Source organism: Lissotriton helveticus, chromosome 12 (assembly GCF_964261635.1).
Source record: "Lissotriton helveticus chromosome 12, aLisHel1.1, whole genome shotgun sequence".
Lineage (NCBI taxonomy): Eukaryota > Metazoa > Chordata > Amphibia > Caudata > Salamandridae > Lissotriton > Lissotriton helveticus.
The window spans coordinates 820,483,360-820,501,029 of record NC_136073.1 but is presented as its reverse complement, the minus strand read 5'-3'; the positions used below and the strand labels follow the sequence as shown (position 1 = coordinate 820,501,029).

The 17,670-nt window shown below is 43.0% G+C and overlaps 1 protein-coding gene across 1 annotated transcript in view; it reads left to right on the top strand.

The window, feature by feature from the left end:
* The window catches only part of LOC144799395 (methanethiol oxidase-like), a 141,053-nt gene that overhangs the window by 82,790 nt on the left and 40,593 nt on the right, over positions 1-17,670 (top strand). Inside the window, exon 8 of the mRNA XM_078670685.1 lies at positions 3,867-3,945. Coding sequence (XP_078526811.1) covers positions 3,867-3,945 — 79 coding nt within the window. The remainder of the gene's footprint in view (positions 1-3,866; positions 3,946-17,670) is intronic.

Sequence of the window (17,670 nt, the reverse complement as noted above, 5' to 3'; positions counted from 1 at the left end):
GGTCTTTTTCACGCTCTTTTGCTGTCCCTTGCTGAAGAGACGGCAAAACTGGATAACACTTATCTATTGCCATTTTACGTTGCCTGTGCAACTACTCATTTATCTGCTCTTCCTCATTATCTTTAAACTGCACGGCAGCTTGCATTACTGAAAGTCCCCCTTCTCTCTTATTTTTCTTAGCTAATTTAATTTCTTTTTGTTTGGCTTCTTTGCGCCATATGCGGAAAGAGTCAAACATCGCCGGCCGGGCTTTCTTTTTGAAGAGCTTAACTTCAAGGTTGTCTAAGATTTCAGAATCAAAGCTACCATATTGGGGCCATTTTAAAACACCGTCTTTCCTAGTGTATTTAATCCATACCTCGTTGTAAACGATGGGGCCTACCCCATGTTTAACGTACAGCTCGTAAGTCGGAGTTCCAACTGGAGGAACCGGACATGAGTCCTCCAATCGGGAGTCCCTATTATTACTACCAAGACAAAACCAATTCCCGAGTCTAAGACTAGGCATCCTTTCTCTCTCTAGTCTAGTTCCAAAACTTCAAAGGATTTATCGACTACGATATTTCTCGTGAAAACACGAGTCCTTCGGTTATGGTGCTTGCAAGAACCAATAAAAACCTTTATGCATCTCCAAGATACCACAAAGTAAGTCCAACTAAGGACTGGGAGACGCTCCACTTATACTTAACTGAAAAATATCGATGGCTTCACCAGAAGACTCGTCTCAGCGTTTCGCTCTACCGAAAATTTCAAGGGTCCAACATCAGGGCGATAGCCAGGGCAGCAGTCCTTGTAGCCGTCGAGAAGCGGGGAACCTCGTAGTAAAGACCTTCGGACCACGTCGACATGCAGGGGTCGATGAGGTGGTGGGCCCTCCTCCGGAATTTTCACACGAAGCTCCTCACGATCTTCAGGCTGATTGGTACCACTGGAATCGCCCCAAACGCTGGGCGCCAAGTGAGGTACTGGGTTTTTAAGAACCGGCACAGAACCGGTAACCCAGCGGTGCCAGGGGATCAACACACCAGAGACCTCGGGTTCTCCTGAGTCAGACCGACAGAAACTTCAGAGTCTTCCAGGTGAAGTCAAAGATTCGTTTATTGGCTGCAACCAAGGTGACAGGGTCCTAGAAGTACGATACAAGTATATTCAGGAGACTGCACACTTTCACAAAGTCTGGCTTCTCTTCTTATACCTAATATTCAGCCTTGAGCAATACATTCCTTGGATTCGTGGTATTTTCATTTATGGTTACTGATTACAAAAGAAAAGCAGAGTCATGATGACATGTACATATTTCACGTCGTGCTGTCCATAACAAATCATCCGGCCAGGCCCAACATTTCATCAGATATCGCTGGACCCCTAATAAAAACGGTCACCTCCCCATCATAAAGCAAGTGAAGGAAAGGAGTGGAGAAAGATGTGAGCGAGATATGGCAGGTGTGCGCGCTGAAATGCTTTTATGGCTGGTTGAGCCTAGATGCTATCTTGCTCGGCCACTGGGAGGGAACTGACCTAACGAGCTCGGCCTGGGGCAATGGTTCTAACTTGTACTGGGGTCAGGGAGAAGTCGATTAAGGAGTATGTGTCTTTGTGGAATCCAATTCAACTGGATTAAGGCCTATGTAAAGGGCAACATGCAGCTAAGGGTTCAGAAGGTAAATGACGATTTCGAGGTGAAATCGTCACTCGGATATGCCGAAAATACATGTACTTGACGTACTCGTCATTCTCGGTCTTTTGATACCAAATTCGTCTTATTTCGACGAAGTTTTTATTCTCGAGTCCAGTACTATTATATGAATCCAGATTTTTCAGAACCACAGTATTACCCTCTTCTTAGGTTGAAACATGCCCGCTGTAGATATTAAAAGCAAAATGACAGATTTGGCTTTGAAAACCGATATGGGCCTCAAAAGAGCAGATACAGGACTGCTTTTGGACAATTTGAGACAGTGAGCCCTTATAGGACAACAGTGACTGCTTGTAATGAACTTTATAACAGTTTAAAGCAACTTTGTCGGAGCATTATTAACAGATGTCAGGAACAAATATTTTAAAGCCCTCGAAAAATAGGTTTTAATTGCATGTAAGCTTCACTTGTAAGGGTGATTACTTCTAAATGATTAAGATAAACTCGTAAGTGATGGATAACTGGTTTTGATAGTATTTGATAGTACAATTAGGCATTCTAAATATAAATTTAACTGACTCAGAATCCGGTTCTTGTGTGGGAAATATTGAAAGTAATTATTGATCGATGCCTCAAGGAGGGAACTACACATTATGATATGTTTATTATCCTTCCTTCAGGGCCTTTATAAGACTCACCCTTTACTTGTTTGCAACAATAAAAGTGCTATATGAACATCAACGCGCAAAAAATGGCTTAGTTTGGCCATAATACATCTACTGCCCATTTATTTTATATTACATGCTAAATTAGGTTCGCGAGACAGTTTTTTCACTGTACTCTTTGGTTACTAGTAATTTACAGTGCAAACAATATAAATACACGTTTAGTGATGTATATCACAATGTAGGTATTTAAAGACTATTATGTTTGCTGCCTAAAAAACATATTTTATTGTGGAAGCAGAGGTTCTGCAGCTGGTCTCCTCAATGTACAAGTGAGAATAGGAACGCGGATTGCTGTTGGGTTACTCCAGTTTTGTTGACCTCTCGCAGGGCGAATTCAGATCGCGAGAAGACCGTGTTTAACCTGGGAAACGCGTTTGACGCTTTCATTAATTATTTGGACAATTGTGATTAAAGAGAAAATATTTTTTTTAAAACTGGGCTGGGAAACTATTGTTGTAGCCCTCCCATTGGATGAAATCCATAATATACACAAATATGTAATTTCTGTGAATTATGAAAAATAATTCACTGGGGTGATATTGCTTTACTGCTATTTCTCCAACAATAAATTAAAAAGAACCTCATTTGAGACAATATGTTTGGGTGTTGTATGACTAAATGCCCATGAAAACGTTGCATTTTAAATATAATTTTATTTTAAAATGAATGACTGTGACTGGATGAAGTGTGTAGTCGAATACAAATTTAATTTATTTTTGCACTATTTAGTGGTGCATATGTGTAATTTTGCATTTTTTGAACTACAATGACCATTTTCTTTTGATCAATGAATTGTGTGCCTGTTGATTTTACAACTGTTATTTTGTGCCAGTGCCATTTAAAACTTCTGCGTAAAACAAAATGAAAAAGTGACAAGTGCAACTGACACTATGCGTAGTTTTATTGATCACTTATGTGAACCCTTGATTCTGTTCTAGACCAATGAAAATATTGTTGTTACCACTGAAGGGTACAGGGAGTGGAATTTTACCTGCATACGCAGCGAATGATGCCGCCAGGGATGGTTGTATAAATACAATTTTGGGTTTAATGTAAAAGATAATTGCACTGGCCCTGCACACAGGGTATGGATGGACTCCTTTAGCTTCTCTGTTCTTCGTTCTGATTGGTCCAGATAGCCCAACTGACTAGATACCTACTGGTGCAAAGTGGTTTGCGTAAATCCTTGTAATAGAGTGGGTAAGAGGTGATGACATGAACCTGTCCCCTCAGTCCCGCCCTTCTTTTTGCACCTGTTGTCCCCTTTCCTCCTCTAGAACAGGTGCGCTATCAGATGGAGCACCGTGACGGTGAAATTGCATTACCGAAGCATAGGATGAGGACTGGTTTGTACCAGGACATATAAAACTCAAATAGGTATTTGTTGGGCTGTGATGTAGTTTCCTCGTGTATCTTGTAGGTTATTTAGGGCTTGCTTCTTCATCTGTCTTCTGTTGTCTGCTACATCACTCACTTGAGCGTGTGTCCTTTCTTCCAAACAGAAGGGAGACTGGGCTGCAGATAAGGTCATTCACGTTCCCAACAAGACTGTGGAAGGATTCGCGATGCCGGAAATGCCAGGTGAGCAATATCCCTGCTGTGTCTCAGAAATTTCCACCCGATTTGATTTTGCTCATCTGTGTCTCGGCTAATAAAAAGTTTCTGGAGGATTAAAATAGTGTCACCACTGCACCCATTAGGGCCGTCTGGGTTTTGCACCAGTGATTCAATGGGTCAGCTGTGGCGAGGCCAAAGTGTTTCACCTCAAGGTGCCTTGTGTTGCAATTGTGCATCCATCTCATTATCCAACCATATTTATTTATTCGGCAGCATCATAAAATATTTCACACTGTGAAATTGATTGCCAGAAAGATAAGAGGCAAGAGTGTAAGTAAAACTCAGCGATTATTAGACCTTGCAAGAAAGGCAAGTCACCCAGAGACACAGGAATATTCCACTCACCATGTTACACCTGCGGTGAGACATTTTTTAAAGGAGTCCTTTAAATGAAACCCTGTGACGTCAAATGCATCCCTGCCTACATCAGCCCATTGTTGATAACTGATTGGTATTTACATTTCTAGGGAGTAATTGTGGTGTAGAAGCTACGTTTTAAGTTGTGAAACCAGGCGACCAATGCAGTAGAGTCTGCTTGTCCCCTTCCAGCATAAGACATATTATCTCTCTGAGTCTCAGTTGGCAATATTGGGAGTTCTTGCAATCTCTGTATAACTGTTTATAGCCCAAATTTAGCTGGAAGCATTACAGTCTTGTACATACAGTAAATAGTACATAGAAACTATGGTAAGAGGACATATCTATACACTGGTCTACAGTAGAGGAACTGGCAGCCTGAAAAAACATTTAATTGTAGAAATATGAACATTTTCTTAGCAAGAAAATGTTCTTCGTTTAAGCTCCATACTTCTGCGACGATCATGAGATACTTGAAGATTGCATTTGGATTAACGTTTTCTGCATGCCTTTGTGAAGCTGTGCTATACTACGCTTGTATATTTTTGGGACAGCCCTGGGCATTTTTCACCTCAGTGAGCTGAAGCATCATGCAGGCGAACCATTTATGGACTAGGATGTCAGAGCTTGGCGGTGGTTTCAAGGGGCACTCCAGGTTACACTCTCTTTTTAGGGCGGATGTACGTAGTTACAACGCATGCTTTTACCACGCATGCTGTTACAACGCAGGTTTTTCAACGCAAGTCGTTACAACGACTTGCGTTGGGGGGGTGCTGGATAGTGAATAGTTTAATTTACTATTCCAACTCCAGTCCCCGTGGATAGTAGGGAAGGTGTTGGATAGTAAATTAAACTATTACCTATCCTAGAGCGCCCCCCAGTGCAATTGGTTGTAATGACTTGCGTTGAAAAACCTGCGTTGTAAAGGCACTGCGTGGTAAAAGTTGCGTTGTAAAGGATGTTTCCCTTTTAGGGCTCCCCACATCTGCTCAACCCAGACTGTGTACACTAGGAATGGTGGTCATATAATAATTCAGGGAAAGGCTACTTCATAGATCGAAGGACTGCAGGCCCTCTTTAGGAGAAGTCCGTGAAACTCTTACTGGCTCAATCCCAGAAAAAAGTCAGCGCGGTTCCTATAATTGGTTGTTTGCCTCCTTCATGAGACATGACATGACTTCACTTACACGTATGAGTTTGTTTTCAACGTGTGTCTGGATGCGCGAATAGTATAGTCTTCACTCTACATGCGTGTGGGTTACTGAAGATGGGGGATGGCTGTGTTGAGCCTACTTGTGGAATACTTCTCTCGCAGCTCGCTAAAGTCCTTTGTCTCTGTGGGTGGGGGAGATAGTCCAAGAGCACAGCTGAAGTAGCTGGAGACCACCTGCCGAGGTGAAGCAGACGCCATCCCCCGTTTATTGTCTGGATCTGCATTCTTTTGATAGAGGTCCTCTTACCAGTTGCCATTTCCCCAAACTACCTAAAGCAGCCTAAGGGTGGGCAGTCGGGTTGCAGGAGCTGAAAATATATGGCAAAAACAGAGTGCAAGCCACTGTCTCTGACCCATAGCACAGTGGCTGTTGGACTTTGGAGTTCAATGGGCTGTGTATCCTTCTGCCGGACACTTAGTCGCCCCTACCGGACATCATTGGGACACCCCAAGGACATTGTCTTACTCGCGTGTCAACTGTGAACTCTGATCTTTGGCTTGACCGTTTCATTCAAACATTTCTTGTGAATGAATTGCATTCAACTGTATTGACTTCTTAGCAGGTGCAATAGTCACATTCCAGGCGAAATCCTCATAAAAAATAAATCACAATTATCAACAGACCAAAACTCTTATGGTAGTCTTTGAAGTATAAGTAACAAGGAGAGAGATAGGGAGAGTGAGCAGACACTCTTGTTCCCCGGTCAATAGTCCATGATCAAAAGAAGAGTGTCTAAGGAGGTTAAACCATCCTCTGGAGCACAAAAAACAGCCACACTGGGATGTTGAAGAAGGCCCTCACTCACCACCTAGTGATGACATGCTTCATCATCGGGCCCCAAAGAGACCGAGTGTCTCTTTGGTGTGCTGCAACGCCAGATTTACTGCGGAGCGGGATGGTGAGTATAGGGCGTGTTGATTGCAAAATGAAACTTAGTGAGTGATGGGTGAGTTAAAATGGTCTGTAGTGTATCTGAGATAATAATTTTATTAAATGATCACTAAAGACACGAAATATTAAAATATGTGAGGAAACAGTCCACTATAATTGAGTGGTGGGTTCCTAGAGAGTGGTCGACATGTTTCTTGCCATCAAAACGGTGTTAATTTACCTGCCAATTCATCAGGACTGTGTGTGATAAACCCTGGCGGTATGGGCACTCTAAGGCCCACCCTTACCTAGGGGCGTGCATGTGAAAATTAAATAAAAAGTGAAAAGTGCAAAAAAATTAGGAATGATTGAACTATTCCTAATTACTCCTGGTTTAGGAGGCTTCTACTTATCGTTTCTGCACTTTGTAGGTGTTAGGAATAAACACCATGGGTCACAGGAGGGGGGTGGGAGCGTATTCGGCACACCGCCCTCGACACTCAGCACCCGCAGTCTACCTACGTCACCCTCGAACCGGACCCGTCGGGGTCCGGTTCGAGGGTGACGTAGGTAGACTGCGGGTGCTGAGCGTCGAGGGCGGTGTGCCGAATACGCTCCCACCCCCCTCCTGTGACCCATGGTGTTTATTCCTAACACCTACAAAGTGCAGAAACGATAAGTAGAAGCCTCCTAAACCAGGAGTAATTGGGAATAGTTCAATCATTCCTAATTTTTTTGCACTTTTCACTTTTTATTTAATTTTCACATGCACGCCCCTAGGTAAGGGTGGGCCTTAGAGTGCCCATACCGCCAGGGTTTATCACACACAGTCCTGATGAATTGGCAGGTAAATTAACACCGTTTTGATGGCAAGAAACATGTCGACCACTCTCTAGGAACCCACCACTCAATTATAGTGGACTGTTTCCTCACATATTTTAATATTTCGTGTCTTTAGTGATCATTTAATAAAATTATTATCTCAGATACACTACAGACCATTTTAACTCACCCATCATTCACTAAGTTTCATTTTGCAATCAACACGCCCTATACTCACCATCCCGCTCCGCAGTAAATCTGGCGTTGCAGCACACCAAAGAGACACTCGGTCTCTTTGGTGGGGCCCGATGATGAAGCATGTCATCACTAGGTGGTGAGTGAGGGCCTTCTTCAACATCCCAGTGTGGCTGTTTTTTGTGCTCCCGAGGATGGTTTAACCTCCATAGACACTCTTCTTTTGATCATTGAGTCTTTGAAGTATACCTTTTTAGTTCCTGCAAAACAGGCTACAGTATGTCAGTGCCTGAATGCTTTTGAGCTCACTTGAGGTTCCTGAACTCTCGCCTCTGAACCAACTTGGAAACATGGGCGATAGGGTTCAATGTTAATCTGCTTTATCGAGCCTAACCCTTGGGAGCTTTAACTCTTTTTGGTGTTGAACATATGGCATAGAAGGTGCTATGCAAAACACACAAGATGATGGATGGAATGTTGCACATTGGCAAAACATTCATCCCCAGTCACATATCTGGGTTTAATCCATTGTTGTTTTGCTCACCACACCACCCCAGTTCAGACATGGCCATATGCAAATCATTCTTGACCCTGTGGCTCATAGGAACAGTCGAGGCCGAACTGCCAAGCCATGTATTCCCTGGACCCGAATCAAGCATCCTAGGACCGGTTTCTGGCTATCAGTCGTCATCAGCCAGGATAGCTTGACTTCAGTGGCGTTGTGAGCACGGGACCCACGTCTGGGCATACCCTTCCCACATAGGGCAAACAGCAAAACACACAAGATGATGGACGGAATGTTGCACATTGGCAAAACATTCACCCCCAGTGACAGATCTGGGTATAATCCATCGTTATTTTGCTCACCACGCCACTCCAGTTCAGACATGGCCATATGCAAATCAGTCTTGACCCTGTGCCTCATGGGAACAGTCCAGTCCGAACTGCCAAGCCATGTCTTCCCTGCACCGCAATCAAGCATCCTAGGACCCGTTTCTCGCTATCAGCCGTCATCAGCCAGGATAGTTGACTTCACGTCCCGTGCTCACTACGCCAGGGAAGACATGGCTTGGCAGTTCAGGCTGGACTGTTCCCATGAGGCACAGGGTCAAGACTGATTTACAAATATGGCCATGTCTGAACTCGGGTGGCGTGAACAAAACGATGGATTAAACCCAGATCTGTGACTGGGGGTGAATGTTTTGCCAATGTGCAACATTCCGTCCATCACCTTGTGTGTTTTATAGAAGGTGCTATGCACTTATTTTCTTTTACTCTTTGGCCTAATTTTAGGTATAAATTCTTATTATATATTCAATTAAATGGCTTTCTTTCTAAGGTAATGAGGGCATGACAGCAGACATTTTGCCAAAAACCTTAATGAATACCATTACTGACATAGCGAAAGCAGCTAAATACAGACCTTTTGGCTTTGCCGATGCTTGGTCTTTTACCAACAACTCCTATTGTTTGTTATCAAGAATTTGGCTGTTCCCACAGAAGATGAAAGAAACAAGAGAGACGCCTTTGAACGAAAGAATCTGGGTGAACAATAATAATTTAGAGTATGCAATGCTAAAGCTGGAGTACAAACAAATGGAAGTAATGCATAGTGCTTACTGTCATTCCGTAGAGGCTTCAAAGCTCTGCAAATAGCACTAGCTCTGACTATTCCATTTAATTTACAGTACATTGACATCTGAAGGATAAAAGTTTGGTTGCCTCCCAGTGGCTCAAAGCTGTAGCTAGCAAGTGGGCGTAGACACATGAGCAGTTAGCTCAGTGAGCTATGTCACCTGGTGCCATATATCATCTACGTGATTAGAACTAGCACAAAATAGACAACATGAATGGACCTTATAGCCATTTCACGTGCATTTGCTCTCACCTTACCAATCTGGTTCCTCATCGGTAAAGAACATAGACTATGTAACGTGAGATGTAAACACAGGTGTTTTGTACTCTTTGGAATTAACCCGAAACGCATCATCTGCATTCTGTCAGGCATCATATTAAGTAACTTGTGAAGGATGCAGCGAACAACACACACACACAAATGAAACGGAAAACGCAAGCTTAACGGCTGACGAAATGTGAAGACGAGAACTAGAAATCACATTATTAAATTACCACTAATCCCCTGGTGCCCCTTGAAATACTGGTATACGTATATAAGGAACAAACAATACAATTGGTATAGAATTTCTCTTGTATTCTTCGAATGTACACGTGAAAAGAGGTCTCATCCATTTAATATGGCGACAAATATATTGGATCAAATGTGTATATACTTGGTAGAATGCATTGCTGGTAAACCGTTGTGGATTCTCACATGTCCTTTCACTGTTGTGCCAGGAGGTGGCGCTCTTGTGCGACCTTAGCAATGCCAGAAAGCACCATGGGTGCTGTTCTTCCTGGTGTTTCCATTCCCAGGCAGGACCAGAGCTTTAAGTGTGCCGGGTCCTGCTGGTGCGGCGTACCCGCTGTTCTAAAAAGCAGGTACTGAGACTGGTTGCTAACGGGCTCTCCATTTTTGCCCTCACCCACAGAGTGAAAAGAAATCTGAACTCTGTAGCAGTGTCACCCTTCACTGCCTTTGAAGTAACTTTGAAGAGATTCGTTGTAGTACTTTCACAGTCTTCTCATTTCAGAACTGAAGCATTTTCAATGTTATATACAACAAAGCCATAGTTCCTCATTTATCTTATGCAACTAACAACCATTGACAACGCCAATAGTCCTAGCTTGTTGTAGGTGGAGTGTTAATTGTTGTATTCCATATCTGGATGCAATGACAGAGGCAGCAAAATACCAGTCGGGCGGCACACTATGCTTAGCACAGATTTTTAGATTACGTGTTTTTAAGCCACGCTCTTAATTACATGAACCACGCCCCTTTGAGAGATGCCCCAGTTGTTTCATCACACTTGAAGCCCTGGTCAGGACTAGGGGTCTAAGTATGAGTTAGCTGTAAACTCAATGAGAAGATACCGCTGCATAATTATAATAATAATTCCAGATCTGTAAAGCGCGATTTATCACACCTAAGGGTATCCAGGTGCTGGGCCCGTCGGGGAGTTTAAGTGAGTTGCTGTCCAGAGTCGCATGATGCTGAGCTGAGCTGCAATCGGTGCTGGGGATCGAACTGTGAGCCCGTGTTCCAGAATCGGCTGCTCTGTCTGCTGCACCACAGCTCTCTGGTAAAATATTCTGGTGATTGTCTCCCCATGAGTTTATAGTCATTACACGTTCTAGTCCATGGAATGGGGAATAGCCATGCAGACCCATAATTAGCTGGTAAACCCGCGGTTTACCCATATTACAGGCACTATTCTGTTCATATTTAGAACCTGTTTTGAGCAGGTTGTAAATGTGAGTGGGGGGGGGGGCACAGCAGGTTGCTGTGCTGTGTTGGGGCCATGGAGTGGGGGGGGGGCATCAAAAGGGACGACAGGCTGCAGGACTGCAGTGGGGAGTACTGCATTCACCTCTTTTGTGTTTTTGAACCCAGTGAAACTGGGCCCATTTTTTAGCACCCTTTAAATCCGGGTGCAGACTTAAAAACTCCAGTTGTTATGTAATCTGATGGGGATACCACCATGCTTGATTTATAATCTATCCTTGGTGCCATGTGTTTGGGGTTGGGAACTGCTTGCATGTGTATCCAAGGGTGTTGGGAACAGTAACATTCAGAGATCCTTATTCCCTGTGTGCGGGAGAGCCCCTCACCTAGTTGCTATAGATTACAACAAGGGTGTGTTTTTTTTTTTAAGTTTATGTGAACTGTGGACACAGCCTAAAAAAGAGAAAGCACCTGACCCATGTTCCATGTACAGTTTCCACTAGAACAAGCCTTGCGAGTAGGGCAATGAAAAAAACTCCTGCAAAAGAACAAGGCTAGCAGTAAAATATAAAGCATACTATCTATTGTATTTCTTGTTAAGGTAAAAATACAGGGTCAGGCAGATGCATTCAGTTGTTCATGATTTTATGGAAACCTGTAACGAGCGTGCTTCAAAGATCATAGAGCCAAATGTACGACTGGTTTTAGCGGTCGCAAACAGGAAATCAGGCCGTTAGCGACTGCTAAATAGCTCTTTCTCATGTACTAACCTTACTTTTTGAGTCGATAAGGTTAAATAGGGTTTGCAAATTGGTATTAGGAAGGAGCATTTCAAGGGTTACCCTACCTATTAACGAGTCACAGGAGCATTTATGAATGTTTTGCGACCGGAATGCGGTTGCAACACATTCGTTTTTTTTTTATCAACTCTGTGAAGGAGTTTGTAACCCATTTGCAAATGGGAGGGGATCCCCAAGGGACCCCTTCCCCTTTTATGATTGTGGGCACCAAAATGTTTTTAAGAACAGGCAGTGGTCCCATGGAGCACTTCCTACTCTTAAAAAGAAAAAAAGGAGAAAAAAAAGCAAACTTCATTTTTCTTTTTTAAATTCATCCAGTTTTCCTTTAAGGAAAATGGGCTGCATTTGAAAAAAACATTGCTTTATTTAAAAAGCAGTCACAGACACGGTGGACTCCAGCAGGCCACCATCCCTGTGATTACAGGCCATTGCCAATGAGTCAGAAATTGCGACCTTCCTCATGAGTATTGATGAGGTAGGCAATTTGAGTCTCCCATTGGGAATCGTCTGAGACATTAGTACATCACATTTTGAGTGTCCCTAATTGCAAGTCGCAAAAAAACGCAATTAGAGACTCGCAAAATGAAATGCTTGTACGTGTTGCCTATAATTTCTAGAGTTTAAAAAGATTACGAGGCCTGTTTAAGAAGCATGGTATTGGCTTGTTGGTATAGTATTCAGTCTCTTGCTGAAGACTACAGACACCAACCAGGGACCATCCGGGCCATGCAGGCCAGGGAGCACAAGAACCCCTTTGGCAAGTGACCCCTTCCACCTTCCATTGCATTATAAATATATGTTTACCAGCTTTAACTACAGGCATGTCTTTTACTCTGGTGTCATTGTGAGGCTACCGTGAATGGAAGGAGCTAAGCAGGAGGGTGCTCCTTTAACCCCTTCAGTGCGGCGCACGTTCAGCGGACGTCGCATGCACTACCTCTGTAGTGCAGCGCACGTCCGCTGAACGTTCCGGCCCCGCCCGGGCAATAGAACGTTCCGCACCAGCGCAGAACATTCGGCGCAGGGGAGGGGTTGATATTGAATCAACGATATGGATGAGACCACGCCAAGGACAGAATATTATAAATAGTCAGAATTTTCTATACCTGTACCATGTGGTGCATATATTTTCAAGGTATGTAGATGTGAAATTAGGAATAGTAAATGTATTCTTCCCGAATTTGCACTTAGTTTCATATTTTGTTCCTTGATATATGTTCTTGATGTTGGTATGCCGCGATATTATTTGTGTTGCTATTCATTTGTACAATCCTCGTAATCCCTAACAATGCAGTGATCTTGTTTATCAATCAGCCCATTAAACTTATGGAAATTCAGGCAGTGGATTCATCTGAAGTATGCAGAATCTGCTTGACCATAGAGTTAGGCTTCAACTGCATTGACTGATGTGAAACAAAAATGCACCTAATTTCCAGTTTTAGATAAGCAACATCTTGTAATGTATTGAAGACCGTAGCACACCACGCATTTCATTTTCCACCAGCCACATAGGCCACAGATTGAGGTTGTTGCAACAGTGTTGAACCTTCAAAACCTGACTTCCGGCCAGCTGAAACTATCATCCGTCTCATGGCAAAAGCTGTGAAGCAAAGTCCAGATTCACAAAAGTAGAGCTGCAAACTGTGGCCAAGACAGGAGACATTAGTTCTGAAAGGAATTGTGCAAGAGGTCAGCAATAACTATTAAGTGTGGCTGATTGCAGCACAGTCACCTAGAGCAATGTGTCCCACTGGCAAAAATTAGATTTCTAAGTTATTACTTGGATGTCAGAAATCCGAAAGCATCCTTCACCTGCCCCCCCCCCCCAACAATGTATTCGTATTTTAAACTATTCACATAGCACGACCTAGCCAACTCACATGTACAAAGAGTGGAAAACCTGCAGTTAATGATTAACCCTGAGGTAATCGAAGAACAGCTAGCAGGGTAAAATTAACAATTGGGTCTGTCGAGGAGGTGCAGTGTGAAGAGAAGAACTTTTAAGTTTTTCTTGCAAGCTAGAAGGATATGATTCAGTCCTGCCTTGTCCAGGACAGAGTGCAATAATCTTGGGGCTAGACATGAGAAAGCTTCTTTTAATGTTTTAGTTTGCTTAGAATCAGTCGATCTCTGTCTCTTGTCCTTCATCAACTACCTGTGAGTTTGAGTTTAATGCTCAGAAGGAATGGGGCGGTGTGGACTGATTTGAGTGCTATAGGTCTTCTTTAAATCAACTCTTGCTTCGAGCAGGGCCCAATAAAGGTGCTTCGGAACAGGGAGATGTGATCAGATTCCCTCTCACCAACAACTAGGTGAGCAGTTGTGTGCATGTTATCAGGAAGGGGCATTGTGGAACATTTTGGAAGGCCTGCTAAGGTGGCGTTCCCATCTAGATGACGAAGGACAAGGGCGTGCCGTTCACTGCGGATCTGAAGTTAGTACAAGGGATAGTCTTTTTTAGTTTTCAAAACCAGTGGAGTGGGTAAGATATGGTAAATTGTATAAGTTGGTAAGTTTGGTGTGCTGCATAACATCTTAAACAATCAGTGGCCTGCCCTTATGCACTATGGGGTCAGAGACCCCTACTTTGTTGTATGTTAGTCTAGTCAACAGAGGGTGTAGTTCTATCTACATGTGCTAAATAGAGTCACCACTTTGCAAAGTAAAAAGATAAAAATATAAGACAAGTAATGTGTGTGCGTGAAACCCATGTGTATATCCCACACCTCACTAAACCTTTCTCAGAGGAACAGACCTTCCATAAAAAAAGGGGAGGGAAGTTGGCAGAGCCTCACGGGAGCAACACCCGGGGGAGGATATAACAGGCTGGTACTCTCCTGTATCCTCACGTTCTCATCATCAGCATCTGCCAACCGGTAAAAGAACGGGGATATAAACTGTGCAGAAAAAGAAAAACCTATATGTGTTCTATGTGTTAGTGACCCACTGTGGTTTGCCAAAACTCCTGTGCTTGAGATCTGGTCCCACCACCATTAAAAAGAGCTAAGCGACACTGGCAAATCCAACTTTATTCCGTGCTGTGTGCCCGCTTTATTTAAAAACAACCAATGATAACTGATGACTCATTGTAAGCTAAAGGGTCCAACCATCCCAGATTCTTCTACGGGAGCCTGGTAGGCTCGATTTCGAAAGGCCACCTGGTACAATAAAGGGAGAATCTAGACGTGCAGTATTCACGCTGACCCAAAACCCTGACGAAATTGCCGGTAAAGGAAACTCGGCGATGAAACATGTTGGTTGTTTTTAAATAGAGCGGGCACACAGCACGGAATAAAGTTGGATTTGCCAGTGTCGCTTAGCTCTTTTTAATGGTGGGACCAGATCTCAAGCACAGGAGTTTTGGCAAACCACAGTGGGTCACTAACACAGAACACATATAGGTTTTTCTTTTTCTGCACAGTTTATATCCCCGTTCTTTTACCGGTTGGCAGATGCTGATGATGAGAACGTGAGGATACAGGCGAGTACCAGCCTGTTATATCCTCCCCCGGGTGTTGCGCCCGTGAGGCTCTGCCAACTTCCCTCCCCCTTTTTTTGGAAGGTCTGTTCCTCTGAGAAAGGTTTAGTGAGGTGTGGGATATACACGTGGGTTTCACGCACACACATTACTGGTCTTATATTTTTATCTTTTTACTTTGCAAAGTGGTGACTCTATTTAGCACATGTAGATAGAAGGCTGTACTACACCCTCTGTTGACTAGACTAACATACAACAAAGTAGGGGTCTCTGACCCCATAGTGCATAAGGGCAGGCCACTGATTGTTTAAGATGTATTGAGTGGGGGGCGGCCTGTATAAACCCTTCTTCTTTCCCCCTGAGGCTCCTTGTAGTTGAGAGTGCTGCATAACATACCTTTCTTACACTGTGGCTCTTAATATTTAATATAGTTGTGTTTCTAGATCTGGTGGCAGGACTCTAGTCTTTGGGAAATATAGCCAAAGAATTTGGTTAGTGAAACGTTAACTCCCTGCAAACAAAAGGCAACTCTGTAGCGCAAGAGTCATAACTGGTGTATGCACAACATATTGCAGGATTATGCAGGGACATCACAATGCAGTTGGCATTACCACAAAAAGGTACTGTGATTCTCTGCTGTCTCATTGATCCAGCAATGCATCAATCAAGCCTCTAGTGCTCGCAAAACATATCAAAATGGGGTTCTTTTTGTTCAAGAAGTAAGAGGAGGCAGGGGGCACTTGTACTTTGGTGCATGTGGCAGAAGCAGGTTGTGTGACAGACGTAGTTGTAGGCGTAGCAGTTTCTGTAGGGGCAAATCAAACATTTGATGCGGGATCCACATAATGCAAACACCTGCTTTTAAGTAAAACAAACATATATCTTGCAGAAAAAGAAAAAACCTGGCAGCTCCAGCATCTGGTGCCATCTAGTGGTATGGCCGTGTTTGTGGTCTATTCAGTAATAACAAGCACTGACATAGCCAATATGTCTTAACTATGTGAGATTTATTGGCTTTGCTCATTTATTTTAGCTAGGCTGCAAATGGCTGAAAGTAATGTAAGAAAAGCTGTATGAAATAGCCAACGTTGTCCGCTTTATAGCATTTTTCTTTCAATTATGCTGCACTGAAGCTAACGCTGCTAGTTAATTTGGCTAAAAATCCATGACAAAGTCAATAGATCTTGCATAGGTGAGCCCTAATGGCTTCGCCAATGCTTTGTTTGGAATGCAATATGATAAGTAATGAGCATTTAAATAGTGTTTACAATGGCTGAAGTGCTAATGTTCTAGAATGGAGAATGCCCTTGCCAAGGTGTTAGTGTGTCCAGATGCAGAAGCATTTCAGGACTATAGAAATACTGTGAAATTATGCCATATAAATGCTCTGAATGGAACGTAAGGGGTAGGTAGAAAGAACAGTCCAATAGGTTACAGTTTTTATTAAAGTAATGCTGTAAGCTATGTGTATATAGCAATAATCCATGTTCAGTGGGTTTCCTAGAGCTTTTGGACCCTGTGCCGCTGCACCACTCAAATCATGACCCTAGTGTCTGCAAGGTAACTGCATTTGTGGCTGCTTGTTTAGTAGTAAAATATAGCAATATTTTGTGTTCAGTGGGTTTCCTAGACCTTTTGGCACCTGTGCCACTGTACGGGCTGCACCATTGAAATCATGTCCCTTTTGCATGCAATGTTAAATGAGGAAATCCTTTATATTCCGTAATATGTGTTCCGAAAAAGGCACAGTTGTAGACAAAATACATAATTATTGTGTGGCTAAACATAAACACAAAAGCTTTCATAAAAGGTCCCTTTAAACTTATCAAACTCTCCAAAAAAAGTTGCCACAGATGCCATAAATAAAACATACGCTTTACACATCAAGGTGAAAACTAAGCATTGTTAAATTGTGTTACATTGTGGCTGGCTCTTTCCTGTGAAAAAAATCCTATCCTGTGCTTGACAGTGAATGGGCATTAAACAGTGTAAATTGCCCAAGATCACCATATGTTTGGCTTGCTCAGAGTCTGAAATGTGGTTTTGTACTTTGTTCCTAAAGAGGTAATTTCACAAATTAAATAGACTCACGAAAGAAGAGGAATTTTGCAAAAAGCGTGAAAATGTTTTGTGCAGCTGAAGAACGAGATACCTTTTGAGATGGCTATGTCTAAAATAAAATAAATTAATGTAAAAAAAAAAGGGCACAAGCAGGCTCCATTGAGAAAGTATGTTGCTGCCCTCTTTCCTATATATAAACACTCTCACTTTGAAGTCAGGCGAAAGCAAAATAAACACCAGATTCCCAAGAAAACGCAGTTTGGCATTTCACCTATGCCTTTGAATGCCCAGCAAATGTGACAAGATAAGAACAAGTTTTAAAGGCCTGTTTATTACAGAAAACGTGTTTGTGGAAGAATTCTGTAAACACGACCTTTGCATGGGGTGGTACAAACTCAAGCTGCAAAGCCTAAAGCAAATAAAGCCAGCAAGTGGAAAGGCAGAAACCATCAGTGACCAGCCACAAAGCCAATAGCAAGCCACAGGCGGAATGCATTCCCAGGTCAACTTTCTGAAAGTCCCGGGGATGTCTTTCGCATAGCCAGATAG